Source organism: Malus domestica, chromosome 10 (genome assembly GCF_042453785.1).
Source record: "Malus domestica chromosome 10, GDT2T_hap1".
Taxonomy (NCBI): Eukaryota; Viridiplantae; Streptophyta; class Magnoliopsida; order Rosales; family Rosaceae; genus Malus; species Malus domestica.
This window is the reverse complement of record NC_091670.1, coordinates 7,691,236-7,712,021: the sequence shown is the minus strand read 5'-3', so window position 1 is coordinate 7,712,021 and position 20,786 is coordinate 7,691,236. Positions and strand designations below refer to the sequence as shown.

The window sequence follows — 20,786 nt, the reverse complement described above, 5'->3', positions numbered from 1 at the left end:
CACAGTTGATCTAAACATCCTTGAACACGACTTCCATTTCTTCAGGCTTCCATTACTCTCCTTTACCAAGAGTAAAACCGCCTCTCCCATTAAACTGCTCAATTGAAAATTCCATGGTGAACAACAAATCTGGACCTCAAACGAACCAAGCGCCCAACGATGCTCTGATACCAATTGTTGTGCCTTGGCCCGTTCATCAGTACGGAAATGAGATTCAGATTACAACTTCACCAAATCACACTCAGTTGAACATAATAAAATACAAGAAATAAAGACACCGAGAAATTTACGAGGTTCGGCAAAAATCCTGTCTACGTCCCCGGAGAGATATTGCTCTTCACTATAAGAATAACAGTACAAGTACACATGAGTTAAATTAATATAACCCAATCCCGAATCCCTTGCACACCCACTCATAGAATTTTCCCATGAGCCTCACTCTACCCCAAGAGTTCTTTCACTAGAATACTTTTCACTCTAGCTCTCTTGATTTTCTCTCAACCCATGTTCAACCTTTCCCATGGGAGAGAATAATGCTCTCTCCACCTTGGATGCTTTTCTGATGCAAACCTTCTCCCTCGGCAAGCCCACCTAATGCAAACTTTTCCTTGCATTAAATAAAGGCCAAGCCATCATCACATTTCTTGAATTGCTCCCAAAGTCAAAAGGCGAACCCACTTTTGCTTTTACTTTGCAACACTTATCTTCACCTTTCATGCAGCCCACACCATGTGATATTTCCACTTAAAGCAAACACAGGTTCAGTGTTGCCAGCTCAAAATATGAGCCAATCACAACAATATGTGGGCCCAATACAAATTGATTTGTGGTTGAACAACCATATCATAGCAACAAGTTTCCATACCCAAAAGGATAAAACGATGGATGTGTCGGGGAAAAATCTCTACTACTTGGCGTGAGGAGCCGTGTGGGTATTCTCCAGGCAATTGAGTGGCAATAGATATTAGCATTTCAAAGTTCACATGGCTCTGTCTTCCAATTCTTCAGAAGCCTTGGTAGTGATTGAGGCTCCACATATTTTCCCTGTCATGTGATTCCACTGTCCATGAGAGATTTAACACAAGTGAGTACTGAATTAGCTAGCCAAAGACCTATAGCTCCCATAAAGATAAATCTTTTAATTCGTACAGATTCCACTGTCAACACACAAAATCAAGTTGGAACATTCGTATATACAGGTACCATTTATTCGAGTAATCAGATCAAATTTGGGGAAGGTAGGAGTTGTAGTTCTTGACACGGGAAAAAATTAAGTAGCTAGGCTGATCTCTTGCAGTAAAGAACCTGCTTGAGACTATATCTTTGCTTTGCTAATATCTGTATAGTTGAAACTTTTTGACCAGGCTAGTAAGTAATATAATCATATCAAGATTTGGATATCTTAGAGCCTAGCATGGTTAAAAACTTTGGCGCATGTCTTTGGGGATTTGCCTGAATAGGTTTCTAATGTCAACCAAACCAAAATTTCTATGAGATAGAATGTATTAAAATGTTCGCATTGATATTTTTGTGAGAATTTAAGCATGGACTAGTGCTATTTAATTTGGAGCATATTGAATACACACATTGGTATTTTCATGGTAATTTCAGCAGGGATTAGTGCTATTCTGGGTGCATCCAATGCTTGTTATATTTAAAATTTTATCCGTACAATATTCCATTCATAACTATTCAGGACAACTATGTACATTCTGTTGACAATAACTATTCTTGAAAATTTGTGTCAGTGAGTTTATGTCAGCTAGGCTAGCCATTTTCCTCTCAGCTCATAAGCGGTTTGACGTTGATGTCCTCTTCCATCATGATGATTCATTGGATGATCAATTAATTGAACCTCCTTCAAGTGAGCCAGAAAGCGATTGAAATTGCCAAGCGCTTTTACAGCTGTTGGTGTCAAAATGGTGTCGACGTATATGTAGCTAGCCTCTACTTATACACCAAAGCTGAGGTGAGACCAAGGAAGGTGTCTTCACTGCAGGGGATTGTGATACCACCCATTGGATGATCATATCCAAATTCATCTTCAGATAGACTTAACAGATCTTGGAATGAAGGTTGGTTCAAGTAGGACACCGGAATAATAAACCGCTTCTTCTGGCTCTCCCCAACGTAGATGGCAAGATAGCCTTTTGGAACATCCAATGACTTTGAAGAAACTTGACTTTTCTTGGCAAGTAAAATACCAGGCAATCGGAAACCCATGGTTTTAAAATTTCTCTGTAAAAAGGAACAATAAAGAGTTCAAATGAATTTCGGTACAGAAAGAGCTTTGATAAGATATGCTTGGGAGTAGAAGACTTGTGTTGGTTTGCTTATGAACCGTGGATGATGTATGCATATATAGCCAAAGCGGTATGCTGTAAGCCATCAGTTACCTAAAATGATTGGTGATGAAGCACTGGGATGGACCCAAGTGAGAGAGAGAGTTTGCTCATAGAAAATCACATGGACTTGTCTGCAGGTTATCAACAACATTTCACGAGTCAATGACTGAACGAAAGCAACCCAATGTCCTACCTCTCTTAATTGAGGGCCTATAAAAAATCAGAGACATGCTTGAGACAAGAATTTTTCCCGTGGTGCTATTTCAACAGTTTTAGCATATAAAATGTGAGGTCTACAAAATAATCTGTACAAGTTGGAGAGAGTGGTCTGGAGGCAATTGAATGCGGATTAAAGTGACCCAGCTGCTCAAGCATTTAAATGTTCACAGGGCTATGATTTCCAATTTTTCAAGGACATCATTTACGGAAAAAAATACAATTGTTGAAGGACTGTCGCGGAGCCAAGTGATAGTCATTTTCTCATGGAAAATCACATGGACTTGTCTTTCCAATTAATCAAGAAAAATGTATGAGCAGAAATGAAGAATCACAATACCCAACAGCTACATCTCTTAATAACTGCACAAACTGAAAACGTATTGAAACAAAAATAAAACACAATGTCCTACTCATGTTTGGAAGGTATGCTGGCAAGATCAGTCGTAATCCTAACAATCAACATATTGTTATAAGAAAGTTTGAGTGAGTGGTCTGCAGGAAATTGAATGGGATTGAAAAAAATAATAATTCTAAAGACAGAAGCATTTGCAAGTTCACATGCCTGTCTTCAAATTCATATACTTTTCTCTGAGTGGTGATCATTGAGGGACCATGATGGTACCATGAGAGAGATTAGTTCATGGAAAATCATATGAACTTGTCTCAAAGTTACAACCACTGATGCCATCAGATTAATGTTTGCATAATTGAATCCTTTTGGAAGAATAGATACATGACTAGTATAAAATCAGAAACATGCAGAAAACAGGCATTTTCTTGCAGGTTGCTAGTTCAACATACTATATATGTGGACCCAATACAAATTGATTTGTTGTTGAAGTACTATATCATAGCAACTATATGTGTTGGCGAGAAGAAAGGGGGAGAGAAAAAAATCTCAGCGTTGTTGAGAAGTTTTGCGCAAGGTAATTTGTGTGTTGATTTGAAGAGCCTCTCTCTGATGCAGAGCATCTTGTATTTATAACATTCATATTTTCTGCTTGACATGACCTGATAATTTTGTAGAGTCCAACTAAAAATCAAACTCCCTCAAGCTAATATACGTCATCACCACCATATTTTGATTGTTGATAAACCAATCCTGTGCTAATAATTATCACAACCTGAATTGGTGTTTGTAAAGCATCATATTCAAAATTCCTGATGCAAACCATGTGCAACAGAACTCTCGTTAATTTCAAATCCTCCATGCTGCTTGGCAGCCAAATCCTCCACGTGTATGTAAATCATATATGCCGCAAGCACTTGTAATTTAATTTCAATGCTAACTCTTAAAAGCCTTATCACATCCCATTAATCAAATAAAAGAGAACTAGCATGCATAATTTCATCCAAATTTTGACACGCCCTAACCCTAATATCCCCAAATATCAGGGTAGGTACGTGTTGGCCGACACCCAAGGATGATGAAGCCATTTTAAACATGCATACAAATACAGAATATGCAATTAAAGTGAATGTCATTCCAAGAACATGTTTAGAGCATACAACTACTAGAGTCATATAGAAGAATCACTAAGAAAAGATACAAACAAGGAAATGATACCTGAAAAGACTCGAGGATACCTATGTTGTAGAGTCTTGACGTCGGGATCATGTGCCTCGATCCTAACTCCTGAGGGGGCGCAAAAACAAAAAAGAGTGAGTGGACCGAAGTTTATAATAGTAATATTAATAATAGGAAAACCATTTTCTTTATGAACATACTAACCCCTTATTTTGAAAACACATATGTAATACTACATAGTAGATTTTCTAAAAACCCTAGCATGCCATGAAAAACAGTCGTAAAACATGTATGTAAAACTAGTGTTCAAAAATGGGAATATCGTTGCCCGAAGGAAAATCTGTAAAACCTCTGTAAATCACATCAATGGTATACTCAACTAGGGGTATCATAATCGCCCGAAGGCAGTACCTGTCCATCACTCGAAGGTGAAGGTGAATAACATGTCCATCACCCGAAGGTGAAGCTGTATAAAATAGCATACATCTGCATCGACACTAGCTATGGCTAGTGAAGCTGCCTAACACTACTCTCGGCAGTGAAGATAGGGGTATATCATATATCATATCTCAGTCCTCCTCATCAATTATGTCCTACGGCCATAGACATCTATACCCATGGTGTGTGGAAGTGCCATATGATAACCTAACAGGTAAGTACCAAAAACATATCTCAAAACTCGTATCAAACCCAGAGCTCACTAGCTCAAAGTCTCATCTCATAAATCCAAGATAAATCGTATTCATGAAATCCATAAATAATTCATGTTCGTAAAACCGTAATATAAATCGTATTAAAAAACCATAGAAATCCATATATTCAAATCCAATAATTCAATACCTTTAATAAAACGTAATTTTGATAAATCAAACTATTTCGTAAACCATAATTATAAAAGTCCATAATGCATATATTAAATCATATTCAAATCATGAAACATGAAATGCATGCTAGGCTAATCTTTTATAAAAACATATAAGATAAGAAGGGTTCCACTCAAAGATATTTTATCGCCCGATAGCCGCTCGAACTAGCGTGAACGAGGTCACTTCCACCGATACACCTAAATGCACATATAGAGGTCATTTAGTAAAACTCTACAAAAATGGTCAAATTTGGGAAAATGGACATCGAATTTGGATTCAGGACGTCGAAATTAGCCTAGGAGGGGTCTCGGTCAAAACCCGAAAAGTCAACCCAAAGTCAACAATCAACGCTAATAAAAAAGTCAAGGGTCGGTCTAGGTCAATGATTTGAGGAGGTTTACAGAGTTTTAGGTTGGACTGAGATAGGGTTATTGGACCGGGTAGTGGGTTTTGGCCTAGCATTTGGATCACATGCGTCAAGGGCTGGGCCTAATCATTTAACTGGGCCCAGATATTGGGTTGGGTTGGTTTTGGGTTATGGATTAATCGTTAGTGGATTGGGCTGGTATTAAATTGGATTTGGGCCTGGTTAATTGGGCCAGATATTGGATTGGGTTCAAGGATTAGGCCTGGGCTTGGGCTAGATTACATGGCCCAAAGGTTTTGGGTTAGCTCAGGGTTATGGGTTAGGTTTGACCTGATTAAACTCACGGGTCGTCAGATCCAACGAAAGAGAAAGCCAGATTTTGGGCAGGAATTTTCTGAGCTCCGACCGAGCTCAAAACTCATCATGCAATCCATTATATAAATTGAAGCTCGGAAAATAAGGAATTGAAATATACCTATCTCGTGACCTGAGGTGGCCAAAATTGGCCGAAAAACAGCCTGCAAATGTACGGGTTCGTCGGAAAACTGGAAAGAAGTCCCCACTTCGTCTCTGTGATGTTCCACCAACCAAAACACAACTCCACGATCAATAGTAACTACGAGGATGAAAAGGAAAAAGGTTAAGTAAGTCCTAAAGCTTACTAAGTTCATGGTCGTTAAGGGTTGGAGTTCACCGGAGAAGGTGAGATATTTCTGTTTTTCTTATGCAGCTTGCACAGATATGGACGAAGAGAGAAGGGAGATAAGGGAGAAATAAGGGTCGGAGGTGGCTATGTTGGTGATCCTTCGGGTGTGTAGGTGTCGCCATTGTTGTTGCATAGGTAAGGCATGGGAGAGGGGTGATGGAATGGCAGAGATATGAGGTAGAGAAGAGAGGGAGAAAAAGGTAGCTGAGAAGAGAGACGAGAGCTCAGAGAGAAGGGTTTGAGGGTCCACGGGAAGAGAAGGGAGAAAAGAGAAGGAAAATAACGAGAGAGATAATTCTAAAGAGAGAAAGAGAACTAGGGGAAGAAGAAGGGGACAGTCCCAGAAATGGGGAGGGAAGATGCTGCGTGTCACCACGCCAATGGTCCATGATGGAGAAATATCTCCAATTGTAAAATTACTAATATACCCTTATCAATCCGAGTCCCGAAAATTCTTCGTTTTAACTCCAAATTCAATTTCACTCGTGCTGATGCGTTCGTTACGACGAGTACTACAAGTATACGCTAAAGGAACAGATCTTACATGACACAACAAGGCAGTCAATAAAAGTCAACGCATTTGCCTCAAAGGTATTTTTGTAATTTCATATTTTAAAATTATAAAAACCATAATTTTTTGGGACGGGGTCGCTACAAATTTTGCTCCACCTGCTGACCACCTATTTCAATCCTTTATCCAAAAGATAATAACAAATAATGAATAACAGCAAGTTGGCATGCTTGATCTTAGGCCTGGTTAGGTGACCTTGGCATCACAAAAGTGATTGCATTTGAACACCTTCTCTAGATAAATAACATATCAAGATAATTCCAATTATTCGGGAGATAATTATTATGATTATGATAATCATAACAATAATTGGAAGTCAGCTTGATATTTTACTCATGTGACAATCTAAAACTTTGTTTATTCAACGGTCTCGATTGCTAGGACCAATGATGTAAAGTCAGGTCCAAACAGACATCATGTGCGAAATTGGTTCAATTTCACTCATATGTGCGCTCTTGTAAATCACTTTAGATTTTAATTGAGCGTAATGCTAGGGAGGCCAAATTTTCAAACCAAATTTGCAGACTAAATGATGTGTCACCAATAGGAAATAAGCACATTAATCAACAGAAGTAATAATCCAATCTTCAACGTCCACATCATTTGGTTTACAAAATTTGGAGAATTCTCCTAGCATTACCCTTTAATTTATTCACATTTTTCCACATCATTACACTTTATGTTTCATCACATGTGTTAGCCAGCGCAGCTCAATTCGGTGTCCAGGTGAAAGTGTGTCCTGGTTAGTAAGTAGCATTAGTGATATTGCTCGGTCAGTACAAAATAATAAGAAAGTGAAAATGAACGAGAGAAGAAATACAATATATTATCAATTATCTTTGCAGAACAAGTAACAAGTACAAAAGATTTTAATAAATATTCTTGAGATGTTTCAACTTCATATGACATGCTTGGCTTTGTGTCATTTAAATTATGTCTGCCGGGCTATAGCATTTTGATCATCAGCTCTCAAGCGATTGGGAATTGTAGCCCATGAAGTTATCAAAAGCCTCTTCCAACAAAAGATCTTGGAAGATGAGATATTTGCATCCAAAAATTTATCCGAGTTAGCAAGTCGTTGTTATACATCTGCAGCAACTGGTGTAAAACTATGCTGTAAATATATGTCTGCAGCCCACTGCATATACACTGAAGTAGAGGTAAGATCAAGGAAGGTACCTTCCACATGTCAACCCCACGTACCTACCAACCCCCACCATCACCATCACGTCTCCCACCACCACAACGTACCGTATTCAAATTTCATTGTTTTATAGAATAATTAAACAAAAATATTCACAAATTTTTAGAAAATAAAATTATGTGTTGTAAACTTTCCTAGTTTAAGTGTGATTGTGTAAATCCTAGACTTGGTTTGATTCTAGTTATCCTTTCCTATTACAACTTGTATTCCTTGAGGATGAAGGAATTTCTTCTCTCCTTTTTACTACTATAAATAAAGGCACTATGTAGGAGGGATAACACACACATTCTCCTACAATTCTACAAACACATCTCTCTCAATCTCTTCTCCTTGTCGCCGGCCCTCTTACCTTTGTCAGATAAAATAGGCTACAACACGTTATCAACACGCTCCTACCACTGCGCTTAGGAATTTGACAAAGAGATTTTCTGCATCAAACCAGTTCATCTATATCATCACGCAATTAAGTTCTTTCAAAACAACGGTTTTTATCTTTATATTTTTGCAGCCCTGATAGCATGAACATTCACCATAATGCATGACCCAACTTATATTTTTCAAATTTTAGATTCTACATAAATTGTGTATGCATTATATTCATAATTGTTGAATTATGTGAATTTGATATTTGCCATGAATTGCATCAAAATATGTACATGCATTAAAATTATTGAATTGAATATGCATCAAATTGAATTATATATGAATTGAATTGAAAAAAAAACAATTGCAATTGGGAAACCTAGGGTTCTTCGAACCCCCGACCTTGCACCGTGCAAGGAGCCAGTAACATACCAGCATCCTGTGACAGCCTGGCAATCCAAGCCCAATATCGAAACCCAGGCTGCAAGCCTGAACCGAAAACGGTGCATTTGAAGAACCTTGTTCCGCCCAACAACCTAAAGCCCAGGTCCTTCCCATCGATTTTTCCAACGAAACACAACCTGCAGTCGTGTAAATTGGACAAAACCCATCGTTTTCACCAATAATTTCTCAAAATTCTAGAAGAATTTCATGGGTTTTTCATTCGAATTCAATTGAATTCCTTCGGTTCCCCCTCCCTCGACTTGAGATTTCATCTCCGTCGAAAAATAATTGGTTCTCCAATGAACCATAATCATGCACCGACCATGGAAATCTCACCTGAAGTGACACCATCGACTAAATCCGGCAGATCCCCACACACAGCGTCGTTCACGTGGCCTAGAAATCACACCTGAACCCTAACGGGCCTCGATTTCCTCTCGGTCCATTCACACAGCATCGATGTTGGGCCTTACTTGTGCCGCTAGTTTTTCTGTTAGGCTTTAGTGATGATCTGACCCATAAATGCAGTCGAGCCCTCTAGGCTCCTACCGTCTCCCTGCATTGCATCATAGGCAAGTCGTGCCCTTTATGAGCCTTCTTTTTATTTTTTTTGGGCTTACACATTCAACCTAATTACCTTGTGATGCAAGGGCTTGTATGCTTGCTTGACCCAAGACTAAACCCAACCCATTCTTGGGCCTAGGATGCACGACACCCATTTTATTAAGCCACCCATTGGCTTAGGCCTTTTTTTGGGCCCCAAGTTTATTTGCCTAATTATTTTAGGCCTAATGGGTTTTATATTTTTCACCCACACTTTAAATTTGGCCCGAAGTCCAAAAAATTAACTCAATTATAGTTATAGACTTGAAGTTCTATTTGCATATATTCTTGTTTCATATTTTTGTGTATGTATTTGTGTTTGCCTGCAGGAACATATGAACCTGAAGTTCATAATTATTTTGAAACCTGAAGTTTCTTAAAAACATGCCTTGTTTCTAAAGCTGAAGTTTCCATTTAAAAACATCACCCATGAAAACCCGAAGTTTTCTCATGCAAAATTAAACCAATACATGTCTGTTAGAACATGTATGCTCTACTCCTATGTGAATGGATTGGTTTTTCTCCATTACACTAACCACATCTTGTCCATCTATTTTGTGACAGGAACATGTCGAATTTGAACAAACTCAACTTCACCGTTTTGGAGGTCTCTGGAAGGAACTACCTCAAGTGGGTCCAAGATGTGAAGCCCCGCCTCACTCCAAAGAACTTGTTTCCCACCATTGAAAAAGAGACAGACAACCGTGTTAGCGAAGTTGAAAAAGCCACTGCTATGATCTTCATCAAAAGACATATCCATGATGATTTGAAAATTGTATATCTTGTTGAGAAGGATCCACGTGCATTATGGGTCACTTTGGCTGATCGTTTTAATCACCAAAATGACATATTTTTGCCTGAAGTTTGTTGAATGAATATAATTTTGAAGTTTGTCAAATCCGATAACTTCTCAAGTTTGTAACTAAACTTTGACTGAAGAGGATCTCCTGAAAAGACCTATTCGACCTTATCTTCTTCTAATATTATCCTACAGCAACAATATAGAGCTCAAAATTTCACCAAGTTCTCAAATTTGATCTCTATTTTACTTCTCGCTCAAAAGAAGAACCAGCTGTTGATGAAGAATCATCAAGCTCGACTTACTGGGGCGACTGTTATGCCTGAAGCACATTATAGCACAAATCAACACCCAAAATGCCAAAAGAGGCATGGTAAAGGCGGCCAGAAGCCACCCCGCAAAAGTCAATAGAGTTAAGGCCCATCTAAGGGAGGAAACAAAGCCCATAAGCGCTCAAACCTCACTCCCAAGGCCCCAAACTTCAAGAATAAGGGCAAAACATCCGAAACCATTGATGCAGATATGTGTTATCGTGTGGTACAAAGGACCATTGGTCCCGTGTTTGCTGAGCTACCCAGAAGGTTGTAGTTGAATATCATTCTTGTCGTAAAAAGTTTGAATCAAACTTCGTGCAAGTAAACGAACTAGAGACTACAAAGATGGAGGTTTCTGACTTTCAAGAGGATACCACCCCTATGGAAGATTAGAATCTTAGACATAAACCATTTTAGTTAGCTAAAATTGCACAATGGGGCCGAATTCAACCTAGTGGCCGAACCTCCCTTGTCTTTTAGTTGATTTTTGAACAATTTTCCTTTATGTTTGGATTATTTGTTGGTATTTGTTTTTTCGATATTAAGTTTTAATTAATTACCATACTTGAATAAATGAAATTGTTTTGAATTGATATTTGTTTTTAGAACTTTTACGCATGTGACCAATTCAAATTAATTTTTCATTCTAGGTATGACTAGTGGGGAAGTTAGTTGTTTGGAAAATAATGCAACCACGCACACCATTTTGCGTGAACGCATCTATTTAACTAACTTCATACCTAAGAATGCACATCTGACAACCTTCTCAGGCTCATCCAACCTGATAAAAGGATAAGGTAAGGCACGTATAATGTTGTCCAATCGTACATTCTTTACCATTACTGAGGCACTCTATTCTCCACGTTCCGGAAGAACGTTGTTAAGTTTCAAAGACATTAGAGATAACAATTACCACTCTGAAATCCACATAGATGACGGAGTTAAATTTCTGTGCATAACGTTTTACTAATATGGCCAAAAGCGTATTCTAGAGAAGATGGAGCGTATCCCGAGTGGTCTGTATATTACAACCATACACCCTATAGAATGCCACTATGTGGCTGGCCCTACTACTAGGATCGCACACGAAATTACATTTTGGCATGATCGTTTGGGACATCCTAGACGAATAACGATGCGCCGAATCCTCAAATCATCACACGAGCATCCACTAACTCGAAGTTTAGGTTCGATCCAAGGAATCGCAAGTCAAACATGTTATATGGGAAAGCTTATTACTAAGCCTTCTTATGACAAGATTGTTCAAATAGTCACATTTTTTCTACAACAAATTTAGGGGGACATTTGTGGACCGATCCACCCTCCATGTGGACCATTTAGATACTTTATGGTTTTGGTTGACGCTTCCACATGTTGGTGACACGTGTGCTTGTTGTCCACAAGGAACGCTACATTCTCCTAACTCTTGACTTAGGTTATCAAGCTCAAGGCTCACCACCCTGATTATCCAATAAAATATATTCGATTGGATAATTATGGAGAATTCACATCTAAAACTTTTGATGACTATTGCATGTCGATTGGGGTTGAAGTTGAACATCTCATACCCCATGTTCACACCTAGAATGACCTGGCAAAGGCTTTCATCAAGCGCTTACAAATAATTGCTCGATCGTTGGTCATACGTACCAAGCTCCTGATCGCTGCTTGGGGTCATGCAATATTGCACGCAGCAAAGTTGGTCCGCCTAAGGCATGTTGTGACACAACCATTTAGTGCTCTTCAGTTGGTTACTGGATACAAACCTGACATATCGCATCTGCGCATTTTTTGTTATAAGGCATATATGCCGATCTCGTTACCCTTGCGTACAAAAATAGGGCCTCAGCGAAGGATGGGAATCTATGTCGAATATGATTCTCCTTCGATTATTCGTTACTTAGAACCTTTGACAGACGATTTGTTTACTGCTTGTTTCGCATATTGTCACTTATATGAGACAGTCTTCCCATCATTAAGGGGAGATAAAAACGTCAACATTCCTGAAGAACGACGCGAATTATCATGAGTGACTCCCACTTTGTCTCATTTAGATCCTCACACTGCTCAGTCAGAAATTGAAGTGCATCGCATATTAGATCTCCAGAGCATGCCAAATGTTTTCACTGATCTAGCATGAGTAACAAGATCACATATTACAGTTACGAATACGCCTGCAAAGATGGACGTACCAAATGTACAATTGACTTTCTTCCTGGAGGCCCGAGGTGCCAATCTTGGTGATCCACGTACATTAGCGGCTAGCCAATCATCTGTCCTTACACAAAAGCGTGGCAGACCCCTTGGTTCAAAGGATTCACACCCCAGGAAGAGGAAATCCAAGACACAAGGTCCCGAAGAGCCTACCGTGAATCCGACTATCGCTTACTCATTCTATCCAACTCATGAGGAAATTCTAGATTATTGAAGCATCCTTAAAGAGACGAATCCTCCTTCCGAGAATCGTGAAACTTCGATCTATTATGCTAGCTTAGATGATGTGTGGCACAGAAATGAGATGATTGTCGACGATGCATTAACATATGCAGTAGCTACTGAGATCATGTTAAGCGATGACATTGAACCGCGTTCCATTGATGAATGTCGACATAGAACTGATTGGTCAAACTAGAAATAAGCAATTCAAGTCAAACTCGATTCTCTTACGAAACGTTAGGTGTATGGACCTGTAACTCCTACTCCTCCATATATAAAACCCATTAGCTGCAAGTGGGTTTTCATTTGGAAGCGTAATGAGAAGAATGAAATTATGCGTTACAAAGTTCGTCTTGTTGCATAAGGCTTCTCACAATGCCACGGGATTGACTATGACGAAACTTATCCACCCGTGATGGACGTAGTAACTATATATCTCTATGGGGATCTTGATACGAAAGTTTACACGAAAGTTCCCGAATGACTTACATTAGCTGGTTCAAATATTTCCAAACCCCGGAACACGCTCTCAATTCAGCTAAGGCGTTCACTCTACGGTTTGAAGTAATCTAGAAGAATGTGGTATAACCATCTGAGTGAGTATTTGACTAGTCAAGGATATGTCAACAATGAACTATGCCCTTATGTGTTCATTAAGAAGTCACATTACGAATTTGCGATTGTTGTAGTATATGTCAATGACATGAACTTTATCGGAACTCCTGAAGAGCTCGCGAGAACTACCGTGCACTTGAAGTTAGAATTTGAGATGAAAGATCTAGGTAAGACTCGATATTGTCTCGGTCTCTAGATAAAGCATTGTTCAGATGAAATCTTAGTACATCAATCGAACTACACCCAAAAGGTGTTGCGTCGCTTTAATAAAGATAAAGCGAAGGCTTCGAGTACTCTTATATGGTCGTTCAATCGCTAGATGCAAAACGAGATCCCTTCCATCCAATGGAGGATGATGAAGAGATTTTGGAGCTTGAAGTTCCTTATCTACGTGTGATAGGCACTTTACTATACTTCGTTGTTAATCTTTTGGCAAGATACAGTAATGCACCAACATGCAGACACTAGACTGGTGTGAAAGACATCTTCCGTTACCTTAAGAGTACTATGGCCTTGGGCTTGTTCTATCCCTACGGATCCTCGAGTGATGTCGCAACCCCTATTTCTGGAGTCGATTCTCGCCTTATTGGTTATGCCTACACAGGATACTTGTCTGATCCGCACAAGGCACGTTCTCAAACGGGTTATGTTTTTACCGTTAGACGCACTACAATCTCGTGGAGGTCAACTAAACAAACCATAGTTGCCACTTCTTCTAACCATGCTGAAATTTTCGCCTTACATGAAACAACTATGGAATGTTTTTGGTTGAAAGTAGTAGTGGGCCATATTCGAAGCTTATGTGATCTTTATCTCATCGTATATGTCCCTACGGCAATCTTTTAAGACAACGCAGCATGCATCGAACAACTCAAGAAGGGTTATATCCAATGAGACAACACCAAGCACATTATGTCGAAGTTCTTCTTTTCACATCAACAACAAGAGCATCAGAAGATTGAAGTCACTCAAATCCATTCACAAGACAACATGGCCGACCTCTTCACCAAATCACTGTCGAAGACGACATTTCAGTAGCTTGTTCATGGAATTGGTATGCGTAAACTTTCTGAGTTGTAACATTTCTATTTCTCTTTGGAATTGTGTCAAACTCAGAGGGAGTATCCTGAAGATGCTTGCTTGATCTTAATGTACTCTTTTTCCTTACGATTAGGAGCATTTTTCCCACTAGATTTTTGCTACCTAACTAGGTTTTAACAAAGCAGCCACCTTGGGCTGGTCATATCCCTGATGACGTCCAGTAGACGTTTCTTTTGACTTTGTATTTCTCACACATTTTTCCTTAGACTATGGATTTTGTCCCTTCTCGGGTTTTTGCCATAGCCTTAGGGTTTTTTAGTGAGACTTACTTACTTATGCAAATTCCTACCTTATTGAGAATAAGTGTTGTTCCTTAGAATCAGTGCCGACGAGTCGACTTTTTCAACTTCTGCATGATGCTGAATCTACCTTGAGTATTTACACACTCAAGGGGGAGTGTTGTAAACTTTCCTAGTTTAAGTGTGATTGTGTAAATCCTAGATTAGATTTGATTCTAGTTATCCTTTGCTATTACAACTTGTATTCCTTGGGGATGAAGGAATTTCTTCTCTCCTTTTTACTACTATAAATAAAGGCACTATGTAGGAAGGATAACACACACACTCCCCTACAATTCTACAAACACATCTCTCTCAATCTCTTCTCCTTGTCGTTGGCCCTCTTACCATTGTCAGATAAAATAAGCTATAACATTCTGTAATTTATAATTTCGTCGTTTTAGAATTCCTTAGTGATTTAAATTTTCTCATCCAAACACGGTATTAACTTTCGACTTTCTCTCTAAACTTTTATATTAAAAAATTAAGGACTCAAACTCATATTTTAGCTGATTTCCTCCTTATCGTCTAGATTTCCATATATTTTGTGCCAATTCTTGTTAAAGGGAAGCATGTGCACAACATGTGAGAATAATTAAGTCGTGTCACTCTTCAAAATAATTAAAAAACTGAAAAATAAAATCAAAACAAAACTTTCCCTCTCTTATCTTCCCGTCAACTCCTTTCCTCCATTTCATTTTTCACTCTTTTTCATGATGTGATTGCCTTCATGAGTAGCTAAATTATTCTTTTTCTTGGAGCAGGTACCATCTTTTTTTTATCTCTTTGACAAATAATAATTTTTTTTAGTACATTGATATTTTTACATTAAGAGAAGGGAGAGTTCAGCTAAACCACACAATGGACAGCCTAATTTGGTATCGAATTCGCCATTCACGAGATTCGAACTTAAGACCTCTCACTTCCAAGAGAAGAGGAATACCACTAGACCATAATATTGAATGACGACAAATAATAATATTAACAAAAGCAATTCCAAAGCAATGCATTAGTATACAAACCTGATGGCCATATTAAGTCGTGTATGTTATTACTTCAGAATAAACTAGAGGAAAAATTTAGTACATATTGTGATGACTTGTTTTGGGATATTATGCAAGTGTGTGTATGTACGTACATATACAGATGAAACTCGAAATGGTGTATTTAGGAATTTGGGAAATATCTGTAATGTAGAAAAAATGTATGGAAGAAAATATGTTAGGGTTGGCAAGTTACATAAACATTTGAAGGATCTGATAGCGTTGTCTTCCATCTCAATCTCAAGAACTTGGTAGCTTTTGAGTCTGTATATTTGTTGGTGAACATTTTCGCCACAACCATTTTTATGACAACCTACAAACATGGAACCCCACTTGAAAATATTTAGATAGACGAGTGGACAGGAAAAACTACTTCTTCATTTGAGCGACTTACTTCCTTTGAACACAGTAGAGGACATGCTTCAGACATATGTGTCCATAATTTCTTGACTGGAACAGATAAGGCCCCTTAAGATAACAATAATCTTTGTTATCAAACGGGATTTAGATATGTACGTATTACCTACTGCTTTTAAAAAAGTAAGCACTTTTCAAAAAATTAATAAGATCTTATGTGCACACACGGATTGAGTTTGGTCTTGTTCATTAGAAATCTATTCAGGGATGAGTTACGTGAGCAGGAATAGGTACAAACCGATGTGTTTTGGCAGATCCTAAATTTTAAATATCTCGTAGAACAAAATCATTGTGGCGGAAGTTGATTTGTATGATCGGTCAACCTACAAAATGGTAAACGGTAAGAGTCTTGATTATTCAATTACTAATTTTTAGCCGGTTTTTATCAATTTATCTTCTGAAACATGCATGCCAACGGAGTTGCTAAAACAAGAGTTCAATCTACATAGATAACTTTAACAGATTTTTGCTTTGGTTTCTTAGATTGAGTTCAAAGTGTTTGATCTAATAGTGAATCATCAGTGTTCATTGTCTCTAGTGTTCCAATAGATCGGTTTTCTGGTTAGATTCCATAGAGGCAAAACAAAATGAGATTGAACTTTCTTTACTCTTTGATGAATCGACAAAGTCACATCCCTTCTTATACATCAGGCCCCATGCCAGATTTTCATAGCACCACATATTCTTGTTTGCCAAGTTAGCATTTATCCTATGGTTACAATGAAATGCAAATTATCCCACAAACTTTTGTTTGATGGGGCATAACGTATGCACTACTGTTGGCCCACTTGTTTAACATCCAGTGTGCAAGCAATTGATTATTTGAGAACATTTGGATGCAACAAAGGGTTACCCAGTCGTTAGCAAGGCCTAACCAGAAAGTAATTCGTGATTAGTGATTAACATGCATGTCTGAAGCAAAATGCCGCTTATCTGACAGGCATAAATAATTGTATTTGAACAAAATTCACATCTAGTGTCTTATGTTGCCTGTTATCCGGAGGAGGTAGGGAATCCTGCTTCCACACAAGAATCTGTCCGAAAAATCTGTCGGAGTAGGGAGTTATGTGAGCAGCAAGACAAAGCCATGTGATTTGGTATAAGCTAGTTTCTCTCATCGTTTCTCTTTGCAGTTCCTCTTGACCAATAATTTCATGTACCATAAGATTTTTTCGCAAACCCTTTCATCTATATATACACATGATCAAGTTCACAATGGCATTAGCAACTCAATCTTCACCTTCCCAAGAATATATCAAAGCTTTCTCTTTTTTCCAAGTCCTTCGAATTCCTTTTCTAGTTCTTTTATCCCCTTGAGAACATAAATCGATGGGTTTCCAGTTGCCTGGAATTGTTAGCGCGAAGAGAAGTCTCGTCCGGTCTCTATCTAATTCAAAACAGACAGCTTCAAAGACCTTAGATATCCCAAAAGGCTATTTTGCTGTGTATGTTGGGGAGAGACAGAAGAAGCGGTTTGTGATTCCAATATCATACTTGAATGATCCTTTATTCCAAAATTTGTTGAGTCAAGCCGAAGAGGAATTTGGATATGATCATCCCATGGGTGGTATCACAATACCTTGCAGTGAAGACACTTTCCATCATCTCACTTCCTGCTCAAGTGTGTGAGTGATCACTAAAGAAGTGAATATGTGATCCACTTTCATGTCCAAAAGGATCCTCATTTCGGAACACACTGAGCTACGATGAAGGAGAGGCTATGGTCGATCATCCACTGAATCGATTCACATCCTGTGTTGAGGTGAAGCCGTCAATAATGAAGCTGCCTGTGATCTGAGCTGAAAGTTAGGAAATTAATGAAGCAGACAAACAAATATTTCATCACCAAAAACCCAACTTTCCAAAAATGATGACTCAAAAATTTTCGACAGATGCTGTTGACATGGGAATTTAAATTAACCCAATTAGTTTTATGTGTTGGCTGCTCTAAGTCAATCAAATGTAAACTGCTCTGCTGCTTTTGAGCAAAATATATTGGAATATGAAATAAAATTTATATCCTGATTCAATTTCTTGTTGGAATTTTTAGATCGACGGGTCCAATGTGGGATTCCAACACTCCCCCTCACGTGTAATCCCATTTAGTGTTCACACGTGGAGATCTACACATCGGCAATTGAAACTCAGAGGTTGGCTCTATGTTAAGAGTCCAGACAATGGAACTTAGAGGCCGGCTCTCAGTTAAGAGTCCTGGCTTGTTTCCTTCTTGGTGACAGGCTCATTGGCTTGTACGAGCCCGAACCTTGACTCGGATACCATGTTGAAATTTTTAGATCGACAAGCCCGGGGGACCCACTCTAACGACACTGATATACTGTCCTCAACCTTACCACATGCTCAATCGGTATTAGTTAGAGTGGGGGTAATCATATTTAAACCCCATTATTTTATTTTCACCCACCGATGTGGGGTTCCAACATTTCTTGTCTTAATTTTTTTATTATACTTCTAGCTTTGGTGCCTCAAGAAATAGCAATGTAATCTGTCATATAATTAAATTATCAATGACAACAGATTTTCTCAAGAAATGAAATTCATTTAGTTATACTTTGTACTTCATACAGATCTGTGGTGCCTCAAGTAGTAGTGATGGCTCCCCTCTCAAAATAAAATTATGAGATATATGTGCTAGATACAAATATTATGGGGAATTTCTACATTATTTTCGATAATTTAAGAAAGCTACTAGATCCACTCCATTGTCTTATTTCTCCACCCACGTTATAATCCCACCCTCCTTAAAAAGTTAAAAAATTAAAATGTTATTTCCCCACCCACTATTATTTTCAAAATAACCTTTAACATATGCATACATATGAAATTATAAAACATATAATTTTCATAATGCATCACAAACGTGGTATTTCAACTGGCTCTCGTGCCAGGGTGCGGTTGATTCATTCCAAGCGTTCTAAAATGCACACGACAATGAAACAACAAAAAAGGAAAGGATTGTTTGATTTGCTTAAAGATTTTCGTAGGTGAGTTTTGTGTTTCTCAACATAGGTTGGCCAAATTCAAATAAGCAATAAAATTAAGGATATGTTGCCCAAATCCTTTTTGCTGATCTTGACGTCACAAGTATGCAAATTCAATTGGAAAACACAGAGGTATCCAAATTCAAAAGCTTCGACGGCAAATGCAAATGACCCACATACAAAATTATTCTTTTACCTCGTCAATAGAAACATAATCTTCTAACTCTTCCATAGAAGCGTCATCTTCTACTTCTTCAACGAAAAAGTCATCTAAATCCTTTTTTTTTTTCTTCCTCTAGATGAAAAGAGATGGAAAGATGAGTTAGGGCTTAAGATAAACTGAGCGTGCAACCCAACCCTTATTTTTTCACGCAAAAGAGGATAATTATGTCCTTATCAGTCATTTTACAATTGAACAAATTTGTAATTAAAAATTTTAATAAAAGATGGGTGAAAAGATAAGACAATAGGGTGAGAATAACATCACTCTAATTTAATCCTTTGACTTGGTTAATTGTTTTCACCGTGTCGGTGCAACTTATTAGAGAAAAAATACTAGGATTGTCGGAGACAAATTTCTGAAAATTTCCAAATAAAGTCTTTCAAATTTCACAACTAAATGCAAATTATGCCCTACCAATTTTATGACCTGCAAAATAAAAAAAAGCATTTGAAATTTTAGAGATGTGTGAATAGGAATATCCCCTTGTGACTTCCATCCAATACAGGACTTCAGACGCATATATCTACGATTACTTTCAGAACCAGATTAGATTTCTTTTGACGACATCAGTATTACGGTATCAGACGTAATATGTACAAGTTAACCTACTGCATGTCCAATATGAACCACTTTACGTACGTAAAATCTCAGCCAGCCTAGGAACATTGCCTCACCTGATCGATCTACTTTTTCCTGCAAATTACTCTTTCAAGAGTTCCGTAAACAATTAACTTCCTATTTCAGGTCTATTGATATTTAGCTTCAAAAGGTGGTCGAACATTAAAATCAGTACAATTTATTGGTTATACTGCCTCATTGAATCTTCTAGATTGCCAAAACAAAAGAAAATACTTCCGTAGCTTGTTGAGAATGACGGGATACTAGATGAAACGACAAACCCACATGCTACGGGTGGGTTTTGGTGAGCCATGACGTATGGAGTGCCGTTGGTGTCTTTATTGACACGCCCGACCCTGATATCCACCAAACACCAGAGTAGGCACGTGATAGCCAACATTTGAAGGTGACGAAACCATACTAATATGCATGAGAAATAATAAATATAAACAACACTTACAAATTTAAATACAATGATTATGCAATTTAGGGACATATTCAGAGCATACAACTAACCGAGACACTAGAATGGAAATATAAAATTGAATGAACAAAGAGATGGGTCCCGCACCGAGGGGACTTGAAGATGCCGATGCGGGAGTGCCTTGACGCTGGGATTGTAAGCCTTGATTATAAGCCTTGAGGGGGCACAAAAAAAACATGAGTGGACCGAGTTGATATGTATAAGTAATACTAAAACAATTAATCTTTAACGTACTAACCCCCA

The 20,786-nt window shown here is 38.2% G+C and overlaps 3 protein-coding genes across 3 annotated transcripts; 2 read left to right on the top strand and 1 right to left on the bottom strand.

Moving 5' to 3' along the window:
* Positions 1-1,738: 1,738 nt before the first annotated feature.
* Positions 1,739-2,327, bottom strand: LOC103432985 (auxin-induced protein 15A-like). Its single transcript, XM_008371204.4, has one exon. The coding sequence runs from the start codon at positions 2,221-2,223 to the stop codon at positions 1,948-1,950; it is 276 nt and encodes a 91-aa protein (XP_008369426.1). The 5' UTR covers positions 2,224-2,327; the 3' UTR covers positions 1,739-1,947.
* Positions 2,328-9,784: 7,457 nt separating this feature from the next.
* On the top strand, positions 9,785-10,426 carry LOC139188528 (uncharacterized). Its single transcript, XM_070806115.1, has 2 exons — positions 9,785-10,078; positions 10,211-10,426. The coding sequence occupies exons 1-2, from the start codon at positions 9,785-9,787 to the stop codon at positions 10,424-10,426; spliced, it is 510 nt and encodes a 169-aa protein (XP_070662216.1).
* Positions 10,427-17,187: 6,761 nt separating this feature from the next.
* On the top strand, positions 17,188-18,249 carry LOC103427523 (auxin-induced protein 15A-like). The gene has a single exon (XM_017330157.3). It carries the CDS (start codon positions 17,549-17,551, stop codon positions 17,846-17,848), a length of 300 nt encoding a protein of 99 aa, XP_017185646.2. The 5' UTR covers positions 17,188-17,548; the 3' UTR covers positions 17,849-18,249.
* Positions 18,250-20,786: the final 2,537 nt, after the last annotated feature.